The 21,226-nt window shown below is 41.2% G+C and overlaps 1 protein-coding gene across 16 annotated transcripts in view; it reads left to right on the forward strand.

Annotated features, from left to right (window-relative positions):
* Window positions 1-21,226, forward strand: part of PUM1 (pumilio RNA binding family member 1) — a 79,060-nt gene that overhangs the window by 26,072 nt on the left and 31,762 nt on the right. For 6 of the 16 annotated variants that reach the window (XM_080381769.1, XM_080381776.1, XM_080381767.1 and 3 more), the window contains 6 exons: window positions 6,615-6,723; window positions 9,439-9,617; window positions 11,718-11,884; window positions 13,469-13,739; window positions 19,617-19,710; window positions 21,010-21,126. In XM_080381769.1, the coding sequence (XP_080237895.1) occupies window positions 6,615-6,723; window positions 9,439-9,617; window positions 11,718-11,884; window positions 13,469-13,739; window positions 19,617-19,710; window positions 21,010-21,126 (937 nt within the window). Of the gene's footprint in view, window positions 1-5,985; window positions 6,008-6,614; window positions 6,724-9,438; window positions 9,618-11,717; window positions 11,885-13,468; window positions 13,740-19,616; window positions 19,711-21,009; window positions 21,127-21,226 lie in introns of those variants that run through there. The other 10 variants (XM_080381775.1, XM_080381780.1, XM_080381771.1 and 7 more) reach the window with 4 other exon arrangements.

Below are 21,226 nucleotides of genomic sequence, written 5' to 3' on the forward strand. Positions count from 1 at the left end.
CCCTGAGCTGGCAGAAAGCTGCCAGTTCTTTGGGATATGACAGCAAATGCTAGCTGCCGGCACACCAGCTGGGATTGCTTGTTGTGTGCTCAGCCTCCTTATCTTGTTTGTTTTTTAGATGGCAACATTTTTTTAGGGTAGATAACATCTTAATGTTTGTAAACCTGCAGTGCTGCCCAAATGTGACTTGTAAATAAATGCTTTGCCTTCTCCTACCTGTTGCTGCAGATAAACTGAGTTCTCCAACTGCACAGATGGCTTTTTATCTTAATATTTGCCTTGACTGGAGGGGATCGGTTTACTTAATTTGTCTAATTCATAATCTCATCTCAGTGGGATCTGTATGCACAGGCTCTGTACTTGTTGGTTGTAGAATTGTTTTTGTTGATGTGTAAGCTGTCCTCTCCCCTCCTCCCTGCTCTGCTAAATTGAATATTGGCCTAACTCTAAGCCCTGGGCTTAGAAGGATTATTTTCATACTATATAGGGTCAATTTTAATAAAAACGGGGCAACAAATAAACTAGTCTAGTTCTAAACTGCTGCACGTTTTGTTTTTGTTTTTCAAGTTCCAACCTGAAGAACTGGATGATACTCATTTAGAGTAATTTTCGTGGTGTTTTTTTTTAAATTATTTTTTTATTTTCCATTGCAACTGACAACTTTCCCTGAGGAGAAATGTACTGTCTCGGCAGCCTGTTGCATAATTCAGTACAAGTGATTACTTCTTGGTAAACCTCTAGTTTTGGTTGGAGCAGTACTTGACAGAAAATGGACCCCCATTACCATCTGTTAATACTGTCTTTTGGATTTTTCCCTCCCCAATATCTGTAAATACATCCAGAATGTGTTTGTTTTACAAACACATTCTGTTTCTTTCTGCTTATGGTATAGAGCTTCCAGTCAGAAACTTTGTGCTTTTCGGGGGAAAAGATTAAACTCTACAGGGGACAGAGTTGTAGTTGTGCAGTAAAGGGTGTGTGTATGTACTAGACAGTGAGTGCTAGAATTTTTTCTAATCCTTGTCTGTGATTCACTGAAAAACTGTAAGATGGTGATTGGGTGCAGTTCTTCAGGATGTTGTTGGTAAGTAGATGTGTTTTCACCCTTAAGAAAGGGGGTAGAGGGTAGGTGAAACAGTAAAGAGCTAAATTAGTCTCAAGTTGCCCTCCAGCCAGAGGAAATGGTCTTGCTACCTTTTGTGGAACTGACCCAGTTTGTATGGTCAGGAAAATTGGAATAGTTATTTAAATGAGCAACCAGAATACAAATTAAAGCTTGCTCTGTATGTTCCACTTAATAACACAGCTTGTTGCTGTGGTTCATAAACGCATATTCATATGAAGTGTTCATTTTCCTTATCTTTCAGTTAAGAGTGTGCTTGGTTTGTGCAGCCGTATATAAAGTGTGTCTGAACCTGCTGCCTCATGTCTGTGGATGTCCCTTTCCAGATCTTTAGTCTGTAGTTCTCTTAGAGTTGAGATTTGAAAGTGTTTCATGAGACGCAGCACATCTGTGTTGGCAATACTGGTTTAAGGTATCCCTGTTTTTACAGTGGCTGAGGGTGCTTGTGGGTGTGTTGCAAACTTCTCCCCATACCTTCTCGAGCCATCTCTACAGCCAAGTTGCAGACTGCTCTTTTTGAGGGCTCTGACCAATTTGCAATATGGACCAGCAAAAGATTGCCCTTTCTTTCTAAAGAGGCACTTGGAGGGGGCCATGGGCTCTGCCTCTTCGGATGTGCAGGGGGAAATGTCTTGCCTGGTGTTGCTGCTGGAGACAAAGTCTTGTCAAAGCCTGGCCTTAACTCCAGCAAGTTCTGCTGGAGCTGCTGGTTTGGAAATGTGTTGTAAATTTTAAAATGGTAGAAATGAAAAATCTCATTTTGTTGCCACTGTTTATATTGCATGAGAAAGCGAGTACTTGAAGGTATTAAAACCAAGAAGGGAGGTTGAACTTAGTTACCTGCTGCAGACTTCTTCAGGAGAAGTAACTACTGAACCTTTACATGTTTACTTCAGATTTTAGCATTACTTTGAAAATACTGAGATTACCAATTGCTGTGACTACTTATCAGGCAGTTGCTGGGCTCTTCCCCATTGCCCTTTTTCTGTGCTGGTTTCCTCTTAGGTTTGCATTATACTTGATATTTTGCTTAAGTTCCATTTTGCCTTTTACCTTAAGCTTACGAAGTTTATTTCTACTTTAGATTCACTATTGCTTTCTTGTGTATACCAGGAAAACTTATTAATGTTTTGGAAACTGAGGAGCTTATGAAAAGAGTTTAATTTTCTCATAAACTAGAAGTTGCTCTTTCCTTGAAAAGAAAATACTCTGTTCTGCTCATTCTTTCCCGTCTCCTTTCTGCAAGCCTGTGCCCTCTCTCATCCTTTGTTTGCGGTGTGACTGCAGAAAAGATTATGTCCTTTGACACTGCAAGGTTTTGTCCAAGGAAATGCGAATCGTTTAGTTGTAGCTAAAATTTTGTTTAATCGGTCTGTATTGCTTGCTTCTTCAAAATTCACTGAAATGGAATGAGAAGGAGAGTAGTTATTTTTGCTAGGTTGGCAGCAGCGGGAGTGGAAAAACTGCATTTTAAGAAATATGGGAGTGGCAGAAGCTTAAAAAAAATTGTAACACATCTGATGTGTGTTTTTGTTTTTAAATACTAGAGAGCGCTCCTTGGCTTTTGCCTCCTTCATGTCACCCCATGGTGCAGATGGAGGAACAGGTTAGTGTGTGTGTTTTGAAATCAGTTTTGCTGATGGGAGTTGTTGCTCCGTGCAGTTGTTGCTCCGTGCAGTTGTGTTGAGTTATTTTTTGATTACATAAAAGGGGAGTGTGGTGCAAGTTGCCCTGGTTTTTTTTATCACTCAGTTGAGAGAATCATGAGCAGTCCTATGCTCTGTTTGCAGTGCACCGATAAATCCTAAATTCACCGACACATTTCTAAAAAGCAAGTGACATGCTGATACCTCATGATGTTTCTTCTGTTGGCTGCAGAGAAGGAGCAGCTGCAGAAAACGCTGTATTTCCTGCTCAGTGGTTTGAGAGTTAAAAGAGCAAGTTGAGTCTTGTCCTCTCAGTAGGAAGAAGACAATAAAAACCCAGAGGAAGCTTAGCACCTGGATTAAAATGCTTTCTTATTTTGAATTTTAACCTCTCTGAGAGGTTTGTGTGGAAATGACTTGCTGCGGAAAAAGATTGAAACTAGAATGGGGTACCTTGTAGAGAAAATAGGCAATTAAATGGTCTTGTTTGGACAGACCGTGTGCAAGGTACAGCATTTTTAGGTATGGATGGTGCACCAAATATTGAAGAACTGGGGAAAACAAAAGTTTGGTATTTCTGTACTGAAAAGTTGTGATACTCAAAGCCAGTGCTCTGAACGAATATTTGACTGCAGGGAGAGGAAGGACAGGCTTCTTGGGCACAAGGAGGTAATTCTTTGTAGTGAGGGTGGTGAGACACTGGAACAGGTTGCCCAGAGAAGTTGTGCATCAGAATCATAGTATGGTTTGGGTTGGAAGGAACCTTTACAGGCCATCTAGCCCAACCCCCCTGCCATAAGCAGGGACATCTTCAACTAGATCAGGTTGCTCGCAGCCCTGTCCAACCTGGCCTTGAATGTTTCCAGGGATGGGGCATCTACCGCCTCTCTGGGCAACCTGTGCCACCGTTCCACCATCCTTATCATAAAAAAATTTTTCCTTCTAGCTAGTCTGAACTTTCCCTCTTTTAATTTAAAATCATGGCGCATTGTCCTATTGCTACTAAAGGCTACTAAAAGGCTCTACTAAAAGGTTTGTCCCCATCTTTCTCTTATAACCCCCCTTTAAGTACTGAAAGGCTGCAATAAGATCTCCCCAGAGCCTTCTCTTCTCCAGGCTGAACAACGCTAGCTCTCTCAGCCTTTCTCATAGGAGAGGCGTTCCAGTCCTCTGATCATTTTTGTGGATGCCCCTTAACTGGAAGTGTTCAAGGTTAGGTTGGGCTGGGCTTTGAGTAACCTGAAAGATGCTGAAAAGATGATGCCCATGTTTTATCACAGGGGGTGGGGAGTGGGTTAGATGATCTTTGAAGGTCCCTTCCAACCCAAACCACTCTGTGATTCTAGACTCTGCATCTGTAGTGAATACTGTGGAGCAGGGTGGGTGGGTACAAGTCCTGCATGTCCATGACACTTTGTACAGCTCTTTCACTTGCCCTAGGGACAGCCCAGGTGCTGGAATCCATGCGCCCAGGTAGGGTTGAAGTGCACATAGCTTTGAAGGACTTTGGAGTACACCGCATTGTGCGTGGGCATAAAAGGTGATTGAGCTCATCTCACCCTTAGTTTGAAAACTACTCCGAAGATTTTTGATCTTGAATTAGTAGGAGGAAGGCTATGGTCGGTTGGAACAGGATGTTAAGGTGTGAAAGTAAGTTATACTTTTGGTAAAAGAAAAGCTGCAGTTTAATTGAGCAGCATTCATCCGTAAGCAAGTTTTGTTCAGCGCTGTGTCAGCAAGCAGCATACATGCTTGTGTATGGTGTCTTCCACCTGGTAGGTAGATCTCAGCTGGTTCAAAAGTGGCAACCTCTGTGCTGGAGCTCCTGTTGTGCCTGGCACAAGAGGAGTGTTAACTGGCACATGTCAGCCTAAAATTTGACCTGTTATGTGTTAGTTTGAGATGTTGATTCAACTTCTGTAGGTGGTTGCTTTGCTTTACATTCCTGTGTGCTTGTATAGACAATACGCAGGTGTATGCATAAATGTTTCAGTTCTGCTGGAAAATGCTCTGTGCCAGCTCTTACTCAGGGCTTACAGTCAGCAGCAGCAGTGGGCTGAGGGGCTGGGAGAATGTTTCTGCTGCTGCAAGCAAAGCTTGCACACTCGTGTACAGCTAGAGGTTTGACTGAGGGCCCCTGAAGCAGCAGTGTGTCTACTCTGAGATCTGCTGAGATGCCGTGTCTGCCCTCCATCTTGTGTCTCTACAAGCTTTTTTTCCAAAAGGATTGCATCTTTTTATCTTCCCTTGTAGGCCACTGCGTGTTTAAGTCATGAATTGATCTTATTCTCTACTGATCTTGGTGCAAAAGCAAGATTACTTTTGTTCAGCAGCAACTTGGTTAAATAGCTGAATGTAATTGCTCTCTTATCTGTGGTGGGTTGTGTTCCTTTTGTTTGTTTTGTTTTGGGTTTGTGTTGTTTTTGGAGGGTTTTTTTGGTTTGTTTGGGTTTATTTGAATTTGGAAGGAATTCTGCTTTTTCAGATGTGGGGTAAAATTGGTGTGGTTTTCATTATAACACCTGTCTTCTGTGTAACCTGTCCAGTTAGCCAAATCTGAACCTCAGGTTTAATGTCATACGTACAGACCTGCTTCACAATACATTTCTAGTAAACAGATCTTCCTTAAATTGAAGAGTAAATGGCTAGCACAATTTTTCTGATTGTTTGTCTTAAACCAGAGTACACTGCAAGCTGGGAGCTCTTAAAATAATTTATGCTTGCTTCATCTTCATCTGGCAGCCTATTTACTCTGTTATGCTGTAGCCTTAAATTTGCACGTCTGCTGATGGAGTATAGCGTTATCAGCACTTCTAATATACAGGAGGCATTGACTAATCTGATGATTCTTGTTTGTTCTATAGTAATTTCAAACAGATGCAAGTACTTGTTAAGCTTTAGTTCCTTTAGTTTTATAACAATTTCAGCAGGCAAGGCTCATTTATTTTGTTAATTTGCTATGAATGTACTGTTGTTTCTTGCCTGAATTGCATACATCTCATTCAGCCGGAAGATTTAATTTGAAGATTGTATGCTTGACATCTAAGGCACTTAAGCAGGGCTTGGAATTCCCCTTGCCATATGTAGATGCCACGCGGCAGGTGTTTCCTGGTGAAGCTGGTATTTTCAAAATACATCTGCTGAATAGGGCACATTGTTCTTTCTGCCATCTTCTGAACTTCAGAGCAATCTTCCTTGGATTCATTCAAGCCAAGGATGACTTTCTGTCTCGTTCTCAGTAAGTGCATAACCTTTTTTTTTATCTGGTAGAACAATATACGCGCGGCTGGTGCAGTGGCCCAGAACTGTTCACTCTTATTAGGGTTTACAAATAACCTTCATAGTATGGAGAGTCCTCAGCAGTCATTAAAGAAGTGAGAAATGAGAGCTCTTGGCACCTCTTGAGCTGTTCTGTCCCTTCAGTATTTGAAGGCAAGGATTTGCACTGGAAACTCTGGGTAGTTTTAGAGGTATTCTCACAGCTCGGGTGGAACACATGATAATGTTCTGATCAGAACAGTTTTTTCTACTAATATTTTTCTTGCCAAGTAGCTCTTGTGCTAAGAGGCTGGAGAATGTGAATTGTATGTATGTGCTTATATGTGTGGGGTTCATAAAACGTTTAAGAATGTAAGAGGATTGCGGAGGTTGAATCATTATCTCAGTTGCTATATGGCTTTCACCCTAGGAGTATATAAATGTTTTGATTATAAAGCATGTATCTGTTTGTGTTTAATGATTGATTCATGTTTAGAAAGGAGACGCTTATGGTTTATGTTTGCATTTTATACTTATTTTAATCATGCTTTGTTTTTGTTTTTTGTTTGTTTTTTTTTTAATTGCAGCAGCTGTTGCCGGGTAAAAAGTTTTGGGAATCTGATGATTCCAGCAAAGATGGACCAAAAGGGATATTTCTGGGAGATCAGTGGAGAGACAGTGCTTGGGGAACATCAGGTAGCTCAATTATTTACTTAATGTAGTTGGGGTTGAATGCAGAAATGTGCAACTCATCTGATCAAAATTGCTGGCCAGTCTGGATGACACAGCATCTTTTAAAAGATATTAAAAACCATCTGTTTTACATAATAGAAAACTAATAGAAAACCCCACATTGCTTTGTGACAGAGTTAAAAGATATCCATAGTTATAAAAAGATTGTCTAATGTGAACATGTGTACCCTTGTGTTTATCTGCTTAAAAATTATAGATTGCCATTAAAATTTCACTTTAAACTTTGATATATTTTCTGCCTTGAGATGGATTACTTGTAAGGTTGAACAAAGATATTAGAGACCAAGATTACTAAAAAAAGACCACCCCAAAACCTAACAACCTCACATTTTTTTAAATACTGAACCGGCCAACCAAACCCCAACAGCATTCAGTTTAAAAAAGAAAAAAAGTGATGTTTTGAATTAATAGTGTTGAAGTTTATCTGCCAAGGATTTTATTCTTGGATCAGAGGCTCCCTCTTGTTTTGAATTTAAGGGGAGAGTATTCAGGTTGGTTTTGATTAAATAGTAAAAAAATCACACACATGCTGAATTTGAAATACTAACCTTTACTTTTTATTTTGTGTGCTTCCTATATGTAATGAATATGCTCCTTTAACACAGCTGTGTATCCTGTGCAGTTTCCAAACAACTGCGCAGAACTACAGCTGCAGGGGAGATGTGATTATAGCGACTTCACTGTTGTGTGTGGGTTTTTTTCCTGCCAAAAATATCCATTATTAGGGTGAAGGTATTGGGATAATGATAAGGGCATTTTTTGTTTAAATTTCAAAATAGCTGTGAAAAGCTATTTTCACAATAAAGAAGATAAAGCTTCTCGAAATCTGATCAGCTGAATCTTGCAGTCTGGCTGGTACTGGGGAGATTTTGGGGAGCTGCTGCCTCCAGCTGTCTGACCTGCCTGTCCGCAGTGGATCTCCGTAGCAGCACCTGCATTCCAGGCCCCAGCAACAGTTTGTGCCTGGCTTTATTAATATAAACTGAAGTTGAGGGTGGATTAAAGGGCTGAGCCAGGCTCTGAACAGCAACATCTGCAAAGGAGATGTTCTCCTTTGCTGCCTCTGTTGTTGGGCTGGTTGCATCTACCAGACAGGCAGGGTAGACATCTGGGGGAGGTAACCTCCTACACTGGCTGGTCACAAATCTTCATGAGTCAAAGCCCTTCCTCTCATTGCTTCCTTTTGTGTTGTTGGTTTTTTTTTTTATATTATTTTATTCTGAATTAATCCTGCGCACCTTACAGCCTTTATTCCTGAGCTGTGGCCTGCACTGGTGTCTGTGAGTCAGGCAAATCATAGTTTCCCCTTTTGCTCATCTAAAATGAGGAGAACAGCCATGGTCTGAACCGTGCTGAAGGTCGCTGCCCCAGACCAAGGAGCGTGGCTTGGAGGTGGTGTGTGGAAGTGTCCTTGGCCAGAAGACTAGTTTGTTCCATGAACAGTGGAACTAATGAAGGCTGGTTTTCTGTAAGATGCCCTTTGCTCCATCCATTTTCCTTTCTGTCTGTGTCCACAGTATGCACTGCAGTCCTTCCATATGGCTTTGGTTCCTCACTACTCAGCCTTGAAGTTGTAGTTTTAAAGCATTTAAAGCCAGTACTGCTAAAAGAAGCAGTCCTGTCTGATGCAGGCCACTCCTTTCTTCCCCTCCTGGTGGTACAAGCAGTTATACAGCAGTGCAATGAAACCTGCCTGGGAATGGATCTAGATTAAAACTAGCTTTTCTCTTTTGTTTATTAGCTTTATCCTTGAAAAGACTCCCCAGTCCACTTCACTTTGTGGCCATTTAGATGCTTGTGCTGGCTTGAGGCGGAAGGCAGGAAAGTGGAGCCAGAAGTAATGATAGAATAGAATTACTTCTCTTGACAGCTTATGCCTGCTTTATAAGGAAGCTACAGCATCATTGTCATTGCATGTCCCTTCCACTATCCCCTAGCAACTACTGTATCTGCTGCCTATTATTTTTGACTCACTGTTGCCAGTCTGAGCAGTCAGGAGCAGAGAACTTCTTCCCTTCCCTCGTTGGGGGATGTAGGGTTGCTTTCTCCTGCCCAGCCAGCAATTTTTGCGGAGCCCGTAAAGATTTGGAGACATCTATCCTCAGTCTGCTCTGGTTGGATCTCAAACCTTCACACTGCAGGGATGATAAAGGATGGGGCTGATGCAGGGTGACAGGGAATGAGGAAGAAGAAATGAAGTTCTTATAAACTTTTTCTTGAGGAAATAGCAGCTAAGAGAAACTAATCATGACATGAATATGGCAGTTCATATGACCAAGAAAACAAATGCGGGCTGGTGTAACAACAGGATGGTGTTTTAAATGACAAACCAAGACTGTTTTTTTGCTGTACTAATGCAAGAGTTTTACTAAAGCTAAAAACTAGAACTTTGGGTTTTTAATTGCAACCTTTACTTAAGAGACTTAAATTTCTGAAATGTTATGATTGTAGACTTTAAATGTAGTTATCACTTGTAGGTTTACAGGTTCTAGTATTTAAAAAAATGAGAAAGCCATCCTGCTTTTTCTAATGGATATCATCAGAGTCAAAAAGTTGGCACTTCTTAGTACAATTAAGACCCTAGAGAGTACGTATTTAATGACTTGCCTCCTTTGAATAGTTGGATCTACTTACAAGAATTACACGTTTTTGTTCCAGATCACTCTGTTTCCCAACCAATTATGGTTCAGAGAAGACCTGGTCAGGGGTTTCATGTGAATAGTGAAGTCAACTCAGTGCTTTCACCACGGTCAGAGAGTGGAGGACTTGGAGTTAGCATGGTGGAATATGTGTTGAGCTCATCTCCTGGAGATTCCTGCCTAAGGAAAGGAGGATTTGTAAGTGTGCCTGATTCTGACATTTGAGTTCCCATTATGTTACTTTCTCCATTTGCTGCTTGGTTGTTTGGTTTGTTAATCCATTCCTAAAGGCAGGTGTTTCTTCTGTCTTTTTTGTTTGCTCTTAGTTTAGCTATCTCTCTTAAAACGGGTAGGCTAGCAGTTTAACTGTTGTTCTTGACTTAGGGGATGCAGTGTGGGAGATGGGTGTAAAGGATATGAAGGTTGCTGACATTCCCTGGTTCTTCAGATAAGCACATTGGCAGTAACACCCCATCTAAGCTTGTCATTGGAAAAGTATGCAAATACACCTGTGGTTTTTGAATGAGCGTGTGGCTGCTTTGTTGCTGGCTAAGAATAAAAAGCTCCATGTAATGATGCTAAAAATGTAATGTAGTTACAAAAGCCACTCCAGCTGGAGAATGCTTTCAAGGGCATATCATTTCCTATGGAGAAATGGCATTAGCTGCTGTGCTTTGTGGGGTGGGGAAGGGAGCACAGTTGCTGGTGCCTTGAATCTAAGGCTATGTCGTGAGAAAGGCATAATCAAGCCCCATCCCTGTAGTGGGGAGAAAGGGGCTGCATCTTGGCTTTGCCTCATTGGCCAAGTGCTGGATCAGGAATTGTCAAAATGCATAAAAGCAGAGTAGGTTTGTTACTGTTAGACTGCTGTGCTCATCTCTTCAGGGAGCTGATTTGTGGTTTCTTTCATCCATCCTCTTATTTTTGTCCCTTATTAGTGGGTACCTGATAACCTTGTTGAACCCTGAGCCTAAGAAAGATGATTTTTGAGAAATGAACATTCGGTGGAAAAACCAATTTATCACCTGAATTGGTGGTTGAGAGAGGTGTTGGCTCCACAACGTTGACAGTCAGGGTGCCAGTTCTGAAATGGAGGGTCTCACTGGTGAATATCACATTGTAGTGGTGAGAATTGGGCTCCAAATTTGTATTTATAATTGGCATTTCCAAGCCTGCTCTTTAATATTTAGAAAGCATGATTTTATTTACTTTAAGAAAAAGCATCAGAAGATGATTGCTTTTAAAACAATCTTTTTTTTTTTTTTCTAAAATAAAGGGAGGCAAAAAAATCCTTCCCTCCAATTAGAATGGAAAAATTGTTTAGTTCATATAGGGTTCAAATGCCCTGTTACATACAGAATACTTTTCCCTCAAATGAAGTGGAAGACAGTGTTTGAATGGCTGTCTGTGTGACAGCACCAAAGCTGTCTGATAAATATGTTTATATGCCCCTTGCTGGTTTTTTATCATAAATTATGTTGTTTTTCCTCTCCTTTTATTGTTCAAAACTCTGCCCCTGGCATAATCACCCTTTATTCTTCTCCCAAGTGGAATAAAATGCAGACATTAAGGGCAGAAATGCTGCAGATGTAATGCCACTCATAGAATGTTCAACAGAAGAGAAATCCTTTTTTCATTTTTTCCCTTCCTTCCACCCCCTACCCAACAACAAAAAAACCCAACAAAAAACCAAACGTGCTTTAGGATTACATGAACCAGTGACTGAGCTAGTGATTGATGTGAGTGCTCTTAAATGAGCTGTGCCTTGGAATTCACTGTGAAAATCATATTAATGCCAACCAAAACCAAGGTGGATCCTGTTCTGCTCAAATACATGCACTTGTCCAGTCAGTTGCTGCGCCTTTGACACTAGACTGTATTTCAAAGAGGTGCTTATTCAGCTTGTACCCCTTCAGTACCTGCTGTCGTATCTGAAAGTTCCTGAGTTATTTTTGAAATGCCTAAGTCCCATCTAGAAAGAGTATTTGAGTAAGTATTCTCTAAAATTACTTTGGGGTGGGATTTTTAGAGCTTATGGAAGCAGACACTGAATTACTGAATGGAAGAAACTGGATAGATAGAAATAGATAGAAAAACCTGTGTTGGAAGATTGACAGTTCCCTTATTTCTTTGATTATGATTGACTGTTTTGCTTTTTTACATTTTTATTTGTAAGAACTAATGTTTACAAGTGACTGACTTTATTGTGACGTGTTTCTTTGATTTGTTACCATCTCAGAATGAAAGTAAAATTGATCTGAAAACTAAGCTTATTAAAATAATGTCTCTTTTGCCTAGGGGCCAAGGGATGCAGAGAATGATGAGAATGACAAAGGGGATAAGAAAAATAAGGGCACATTTGATGGCGATAAATTAGGAGATCTGAAGGAGGAGGGGGATGTGATGGATAAAACAAATGGTTTGCCTGTGCAGAATGGAATCGACGCAGATGTCAAAGACTTCAGGTATGTGCACCATTAGTTAATAATTAATCAGTGTCATACTGTTGTAGTTTAACCCCAGCAGACAACTAAGCCCCACACAGCCGCTCACTCACCCCTCCCGATGGGATGGGGGAGAGAACTGGAAGAGTAAAAGTGAGAAAACTCTTGGGTTGCGATAAAGACAGTTTAATAGGTAAAGGAAAAGCTGCACATGCAAGCAAAGCAAAACAAGGCATTTGCCGCTTCCCATCAGCAGGCAGGTGTTCTGCCATTTCCAGAAGAGCAGGGCTCCATCATGCGTAATGGTGACCTGGGAAGACAAAACGCCATCACTCAGAACGTGTGTGTCCCCCTTCCTTTTTCTTCCCCCAGCTTTATATGCTGAGCATGACATGGTAAGGTCTGGAATATCCTTTGGGTCAGCTGTCCCTCCTGTGCCCCCTCATGATTTCTTGTGCCCTCCCAGCCTGCTTGCTAGTGGGGTGGAGTGGGGTGAAAGGCAGAAGAGGCCTTGATTCTGTGTAAGCACTGGTCAGCAATAATGAAAACATCCCTGAATTATCCACACTGTTTCCAGCACAGATCCAAAACCTAGCCCCATACTGGCTACTGTGAACAAAATTAACTGTATCCCAGCCAAAATCAGTACACACACAATGCTTTTTGAAAGCTAGTTTCTGTGCTGTAGTGAAAAAGCCTTTAACTCATTGAAAAGTGTCATTAGGACACTATATTATACACAGGGAAGCACTGTGAGAAGGTGGAGGATAACATCTGCTGGCTCTCCTCTGTGCAAACCTAGTTCTGTATATTGTAATCTTGTTTCATTTTCACACCTGTTTCTGATTACTGTCTGTGGGGTTCCTATGGAAATACCTAACTGAAGATGTTGGCTCTGCTTGTGTACTAGTCTAAATTATAGTTGGGGTTTTGACTTGTTCCTTGTAGCTCTCAAGAGATTAAAGCCTTCTGAAATTGCGGCTATTGATGTAATCGATGCATTTGTATTTCTTGCAAGCTTACCTACTTGCTGTGCCTTGTGTTGACACATAGAAAAACTGTAAATGCAAATGAGATGTGCTGAGGTGCATACTGCTAGCCCTTGCATGGAGATCAGCCGTTTCCCACTCGAGTCCAATGCTTATGTTGGGTAATTAGGAAACCATGGCAGCTACTTTAGAAAAGTTTGAAGTGTGATACCATGCCAGAGGATCACGTGATTAATAATCACCAAATAGCTTTATGAAAAAATAATTTTGGCATTTCTGAAATCCTGTCTCGTTATGACTGACTGTCTCAATTGAGGAGAAAAAGAGACTGAATTTTTTTACACTTGTACTGTAACAGGTCTTGGAGGCAGGGGGACTGGGGGTTTTATGGGTGGTTTTTTTGTTTGTTTTTTTTTTTTTTTTTTAAATACATTAATTGTTCTGTAGAATCCATTTAGGGAACTATTTCAGACGATCTTTTTCTTTTTTTCCCTCTTTATCACAACATCTACAAGCAGTTCTGGTGAGTACTAGTGTCTGTTGCTGTTTATCAATGCTGTGTGACATAGCATTAAATGGATGTGCTTAGTGATGAGTGTCTTTTCTTTCTGCGTAGCCGTACACCTGGTAATTGCCAGAACTCTGCTAGTGAAGTCGATCTTCTGGGTCCAAACCAGAATGGATCAGAGGGCTTAGCCCAGCTGGCAAGTACTAATGGTGCCAAGCCAGTGGAGGATTTCTCCAATATTGAGTCCCAGAGTGTCCCTCTGGATCCCATGGAGCATGTTGGCATGGAGCCTCTTCAGTTTGATTATTCTGGAACTCAAGTACCTGTGGACTCAGCTGCAGCCACTGTGGGGCTCTTCGATTACAATTCCCAACAGCAGGTAAAGTGTTGGCCGTTGGTCCTACCCTACCACTCCAGTCTCTCCCATAGAGTCGTCATGGGGTTTGCACGAGCTCAGGCTATTGTCTTGGGGAGAGGGACAGAGAAGACTTGGAATGGTTTCTTCATCCCTGTGCTATCCGTAGTGCCACATGTGTCCTCCTAGGGAGCTCGAGGCAGGACATTACTGAACGTGGCCATCTATACAGCAGTCGTGAGGACCTGTATATAAAAAGCAGTTATCAACAGCACTTTTCTGTGTATTAATTACTTTTGTCTTGGGTAAGTTTGCACTGGACAAGAGTTTTAAATTAGTAAAACCATCTAAACAAGAAAACTCCCCACCCTTCAGCCCTTAAAGTGACTTAAAGGTCAAATAACTGTTCAGCCTCGCTGTTGCCAGCCCTGCTTTGGAATTTCTGCAGTGCCGAGCTGGAGCCTACTGAAGGAATAATGAGTTTAAACTGTCTTGCTCATACTTGAACATGGTTTAAAACCGAAGGTCAGAGTCCAGTACTACAAAACTTTTATCTCGGCCCAGCAAGTTTGTTTGACCTTTTCTCCCACGCAAACACCCAAGCTTCTCATCCTGGACAAGTAACTGAAGTCCTTGCTTTTCGCTGTTGGCTTCTCTTGAATGCTGGGCCTAGATCCAGCGATCGACTCATAATCCGCTCCTGTTCCTGCTAGTTTGGGTAATGATTGTAAACTTTTATTGGTTTCCTTTTGTAAGTGTGATATCCCTCGAAGAATAAAAATCTTTTGTTGCAGGTGATTGTGAGGTATATAACTAGCCCTGGGTTTCCTAGAATACCTGATCTTTTTTAACAAAATAGCCTGCTGGTACTGTACTGAGGAGAGACTGCTGCCACGTTTGTGTGAAAGGCCCACCTTCAGAAAGTTACCATAGTCTTAAAAGCAATGTAAATATCTATGTTACAGCTTAATCAGTTGTTCTATTACAAAGCATGTTTGGGAGGTTAATGCTGGAAAATTTTTTTAATGATTAAAGTAAATAGCTGTTTAGTTCAAAAAGAAAAACTTAAAAGCTAGTTTCAAGTCTTTGTCTTACTCTGATGTAGGACCTTGAATGCAAAAATTACTTTCAAACAGTGAAACTTGTGTATTTTTTTAAAACAGTATGTTAGAGCTAAATGAGTGAAATGCTTTTTGAAGAACTGTTAGATATGGGAAAATAACTGCAGGAATGTGAAGCCTGTAACTTGCAGTTTGTCAGTGTTTTCTGTTTAAGGCTCATTTACAAGTTGAAGTAGTTTTTATTTGTTTCTTCAGGTCTTTAAAAAAATAGGATTTAAAATTTGGCACTCTTTGTGCCTAGTCGGTGGAAAAAACAACTCTCAAAGGAAGGCTGAGCTGGAAGGCGTGCTGGTTCAGAAGTGCTTGCACTACGGTGCTCTGGCTGGCCCTTTAGATAGGTGGCTTTTATTCTTCTACATGGTGTTTTTTTTTTTCTTTGTGTAGAGTAGATGGGTAATATCCACGTAGAGCTGATGTCACCTCCATGTAATCATGCTTAAAACTTTGCTGGGTTGCCTGTGAAGCTGAAGTTCTCTCTACTCTCTTTGAACTGTGAATTTTGGTGGGGAGCAGGAGGTTCTGGTGCTGTGAGCACAGCTGCCTGCCCACCCCATCGCTATGGCCCACTTAGCTCCCACCCAGGTCACGCTGAGAATAAGCAAGCCAGGCTATGTAATAAGGACTGTTATTTCAGCTTTGTTGCAGTAGCAACTAAGACCTACAGTAAATGCAAGCAACAGGCTTTTGTAAGCAAAAGTGCTGTAGTAAAGGTAAGGATTCCTTCTTCCACCAAATGTGAGCTCTCAGTGCACATTTGTGTAGCTGCAGTGTGTCTTGGCTCAGAGTTGTGCCCATTTTCTTAATATATGATACCCAGCAGCCAGTGTTTCTTGGTATTTGCAGTTATAGCCTATATGAAAGGAATCTGTCTTTCGGCAGTGTAGTTTTTTCCATCTTTTGTCAGAAGGAAATATGTCCTGAACAAAAGGATCTCATCTGTAAAAGTGTCTTTCTTGGTCTGTTGGGAAGCATCAATACTTTGAAGGGATTACAAGCAAGTACAGCTAAAAGCAATATTAGGAAGGGAAGGTCTTAACCACGTGTAATCGGATTAGAGAGGGCAGATGCTTATATTGCAGAAGAAACTGGTTTACAGAAATCTAATCTTACAGTGTTCCCATAACTGTATAATACAGTCTGTGATGTTCTGGTTTCTTGGAATTCCCTCAATGAACTCCCCCACATGTTTTAAATGATGCTTCATTTTGTATACATGTGTGAGAGGAACATAGCCTTGCTTTTTGAAATGTCGAGTGATCCTACTGAACTCCTCTGAAACTGTGTCAGTAGTTTGTAGGTTTTCACTCTGAATGTCATTTCTAATAGGCTAAAATGCACCGTGTGTACTTTTTTATAACTTCAGCCTCACTTTGTAAATCCTAGTTAATGTTCATGTTAAAGAGATTTCTTTTTTCCACTTACTGGAGACCACAATTTAATACTGTTAGGTAGGTTTTTTGGACTGTAGGTCTTCTGCTTGTCAGCAGATGGAGGCAGTGCATTGAGGCTTTAATAACTCTTCCTAAATACATAGAGTTGATGATTCGCAGAGCTCATGTGGTGTAGGGGCTTATCTGGCTAAGTAAAGCCTGAAATTGTGATCGTTTCTGTTGGCTCCGCTTCCTTGTATATGCTACAGGCAGTATGAAATCTGCAGCTGCAAAAAGGTTTTAGCTGCTCACGCTGAGTTTCTTCTGGGAGAGTCTAGAGTCTGGGTTTGCAGGCTGGCAGAAACTGTGATTTAAAGCAGGCAGAGGTCGCTGATTTCAGTTGCTGCCCGAGTGTGTGGCTTAGATACCAACGTTTATCTGACCCTTCTTTGGAAGGGAAGCTCCATAAAGGTTTTAAAGGAGATATGCTGCAGGCGGAAGGAATCCAGCCCTTCCTTCTCCTTGCAACACAGTGTGAATGCAGAATGTTTGTGTGTGGGTTTAAAGAAGCTCAGGAGTATTGTCCGAGGAAGTAAGTGTCTCGAACTTGGAGCTGAATCTTTAGGTTTCTTTGACTTGAGGATGCAGACTTACTCTTAGTGGTTTTCTTGAGCAGATGAAAGGACGTAGCCACTCTGCTCCTTATTCCTCCCTACTGCAATACCAGTAACTTCAGGTAAAGGGGCATCTTTTCAATCTTCCTCTTTGAATCTTTAGGTAAACTTGTAACAGCTGCTGACAGCAGCCATTTGCAGAGCATTTTGAATGCTGTGGCTTGATTTGAGCAAAAGGCAAATGCACAAAGCCGTTGTGAGGACTTGTATGTCTGGAAGTCAAATTTAGCAGCCATCAGCTGTGCTCACAAGAAGGGGAGAGAGACAGCAACAACCAAAAAAAAACAACCAGCAGCAGCCGGTGAAATACTTATACTTTGGGTATTTGTGGATTCTTCTTTCTTTGCTTGGTTGTTGTTTTTTTTTGCCAGTACTTCCATTTAAAAATGGATCAGTGAGATGCATTTGGGAGGTGTGGAAGTCATCACACAGGTAAACTGAGCACAAGAAAAGGTGTTTTCAGAGAAGATAAGTGCTTTTTTGCCCTTTAGACAGGCAACTGATAATCTAGCCACTTTCTCTGCTGTTTACCTTGGTGGAATGCATAGTAACAGACTGTAAAAACAGATCCCAGGGAAGCAAAAGAATATGAGGATTGAAGGTTTTGGTGAAGTGTTTGCAACTGAAGAAAGCTAAAATATTGGATTGCTGAACTCATACAAAAATAGATCACAAAACCAAGGATGGCTGTTCTACATGTATGTACACCCAGGAGTGAAGCAGTTAAGAGGATATATTTTTTTTTTCCATAGCTGCTCATGCTGATCAGTGAATGAGATGTTGCTGGAGGCTCCTACAGAGCCAGTATCCCTCGGTCCGTTTTCTGTAGGTCATGTTGTCCATGATGTCCTTGTTTTTATAAATTAAAAGATGTCAGTAGATCATTTGATCCAGCTACTAATGACAGATGCTATGCTAACAGAGATTACACCCCTTAGAATTACTCAACTTTGTGTAAGTGTGAAGTTATTGTTGAATGACATGTTTGAAAAAAGGAGGTGGGGGGGAAGAAAGGTGGTGTGTCTGAAGACTGCTAGGAGTGTTTTATGGCCCTCCTGATGTTAGGCCCAGGGAGGTTATAAAGTTAACTGAATTTGATCTGTTTCTCCCTAAGCAGCATTACGATACTCCTTGGATACCTGGAGGGGCCCCAGCATCTTAAGGGATGAGCAGTCTTTGGGGAAAACAGTTGCGACTAGGTTTTTGGCATGCAGAAGATCAATTCTGAATCCCCTAAGTACTGAGATTCCACTGGGTACCGATCCCCCTTTTTTTTTCTTTTTTTTTTTCTCCTTCTGAACTTGTAAAAAGAGAAGAAAATAGAGGTAGGCTATTGCACATCTCTTAGGATTTTCTGCCTAAAACCAGCACAGTTGCTCATCCTGCTTTCAGGAGGACCAACTCCAGTTTTTGCCTGTTAAAACCCCCCTCTAATTTTCTAAATGATTCTGTGCTTCTTCTTGATGGTTGTATATTTCTGCCAAAAATTTAGGCAGAATTATTATTGCCAATTCTGACAGCTCAAGTGGCTCACTTGTCTTGTCTGAAAGGAGGGCAGAGATAATAGGCATGAAAATTGTGTGTTTAGGCCTACTTTTCTCGAAGTGAGTGGAGAGAGAGAAAACATTTATCACAGCGGTTTGTGAAGTCATCCACACCTCAGAAATGATCATTTTTGGAAGTAGTTGGGGGTGAACATTGCTTCTGGATAGTTTCAGAGTGGCTGTTCAGCTTGCGTATTTTTAAATGTTTTAATTGGAGCTGAGCGATGGTCTGCTGATGGATTGATTGAGGGAGTGTTTCATTTGGGTAGAGGCAGAGGAAGCTGGGTAGTAGATTTTTAGTAAGGACCTAGATGAATGGGAAATACCCCCAACCAAACCCCTAAGCAAAAATACTAATACTAAAAAACTAATGTAATTGTGTGCTGCTTTTTGCTTTTTTTTTTTTTTTTTTTAATTATTGAGGATGACTGTTCTCAGTAATATTGCCCATTGCTCCCTGAGCCTGTAGTGAGGTGTAAGCTGGCAAACTTGTGCATGCTTGGGATGGCTTAACCAAATAGTCACCAGGTCTGGTTTCTGTCTCTAGTGAGAGAACAGCTTATGCTCCTTGCCTGGATTCATGTGGGAGATGCTGGAGATAGAAGGCTGGCAGGTAAAGGAAGCATTTGATCTGGGGGTTTGTGAGCTCCTGAGGCTGGCATCCCATCTGATGGCTCTTTAGATGGCTCTGAAGCCATTGCATCTTGCCATCTTCACTCCTGCACCTGACTCTGCAGCCACCCTGCCATCCCGCTTGCCACTTCAGACTGTCTGGGACAGTCACATGGATTGTCTGCTGGTGTAACTGTGATTTCCCTGTAGTCACTGTTGTTCAAGATCTGGAGGTGCTTGTAGTGGCTACTGGTGATCCACAGGCTGCAGGCAGGGGTTGTGTGTTTGAGGAAGAGCTGGGGAAAAAACGCCTTTCAGGCATTGCACAGAGAAAACCCTGGCTTTGGTTTAGCTGTACTTCAGAAATAAATTTCTTTTTTTCTTTCGGGTGGATTATCACAGGCAATTGATTTCAAAGGAGTTTGTTTTTTTGAATTCCTCTTGAAATATTTCCCTTTAAAGAGGAGTGTCTGTAGTTTTGAAAATAAATCTAGTGTAAAGGAATTGCTTTAAAAGGAAGTAAGAGAATGCTTTTTGTGCATGAGTAAACGACCATGTTTGTGCTTTTTTGTCCTTTCAGTTGTTCCAAAGACCAAATGCACTTGCTGTTCAACAGCTAACAGCAGCACAGCAGCAGCAGTATGCGTTGGCAGCTGCCCATCAGCCTCACATAGGTAAGTCTTGCCTTTAATACATTACATTTTACTAGACTTCTGCTAATCCTCAGAGTATATTGGAAAAAATACCAGTGAAAAAAGATTGGTACGTTTTAGAGAATCCTAAATATGCTTTTGCAACTGGTAATCAACACACAAACAGCAGTATATTGCTTGAAGATTTACTTGAAAAATTCTGGAGGTATCTCTTGCACACTTTGAAAGCTCTAGAGCATTAATGTCTGGCAGGAATGATACTCTTACCCTTGCTGAGAGTGCTGTTCAGTAATGAGAGCGTTTTGAAGTACTTGTTCTGAGTGAGGTGTGAAGTGAGGAGAAAAATGCACAATTCAGTATACATCTGAATGTGCTTCCTGTGGCTCAGCTGCCTGGGATCTGACTTGAAGTAAAAGATACATTTTATGCAAACACATGATTAATATTATTAAGAGTATAGATTAAGTGGGAAGAAAGCACTTCCTGTGCATAGAAAAACAGAACTGTAGAAGGGCTACTCATGTATGATTAGAGTTAAACTGTCTTAGGGTTAAATATTTTTAGCACAATAAGCAATTTAAGTGGTAGTTCTGCCTACCTGAAAGCCCAATACAAATTTGTTGGGACTCTTCCACGTCTGTGTCGTGTGTACTTACTGGAGTTCAGGGAGAGAGCTGAATTAGAATTATTTAGCTTTTTAACTTACTCCACCTTCACCTCCCCTCCATGCCCCTCTCCCGCCCACCTGTAATCTCTCTAATGATTAAACTGTTTCCTTGCAGAGGGAGGTGATGCCTACACGGCAGTGATAGTTCCCTCCAATGTTGCCTGTACCTGTACACTCCTGAGCTCCTTCCAAACCAGTTAATTGAAGTACTGTTATTGTGTAGTGGGCATGGAATTCAGAAAGTAGAGTAGATTGGTTCTTGATCAACTTGCTACAGAAAATAACAGAGTAGTAACAAGCAATTACATAACATTAATATCTAGCTGATGTTTAGTCACCTAAACAGTGAGAGTGTGTCCATGCTGCGGAGATACTTGAGCAAGTATGGATGTTGTATATAGGGTATTTTGCCACTTCAGCTTTCCTTGTGGGGCATTGCGTCCTTGGAATTAGGTTTTTTATGTAAACTATATCTTCTAGATGTTGTTCTGTTAAGACTCTGGGAAACACAGTGGTTGCTTACTTGTTATAGAAAACAACCTGTAAAAAGCTTGAAAATACTAAAGCAACCTGAGTTTTTGTGTTCATCAGCTGGGTAGCCAGAGGGGTTTTGGTAGGGCTTGAGTTCTAGTTAAGTTTGTTTTTACTGACAGGTATGTTTTCAGCAGGTTTAGCTCCTGCTGCCTTTGTTCCCAATCCGTACATCATCAGTGCTGCTCCACCAGGAACAGATCCATATGCAGCTGGACTTGCAGCAGCTGCGACATTAGGTGAGATACTTCAGTTGTCTGTGTATTTGTGACCATTTTCTGTACCAAAACTGCTCTTGAGTCTGATTGTGAAAATTAAATACTAGCACATTGTACTTTC

The sequence above is a fragment of the Falco punctatus genome (genome assembly GCF_963210335.1).
Source record: "Falco punctatus genome assembly, chromosome: 3".
NCBI classification, from domain to species: domain Eukaryota; kingdom Metazoa; phylum Chordata; class Aves; order Falconiformes; family Falconidae; genus Falco; species Falco punctatus.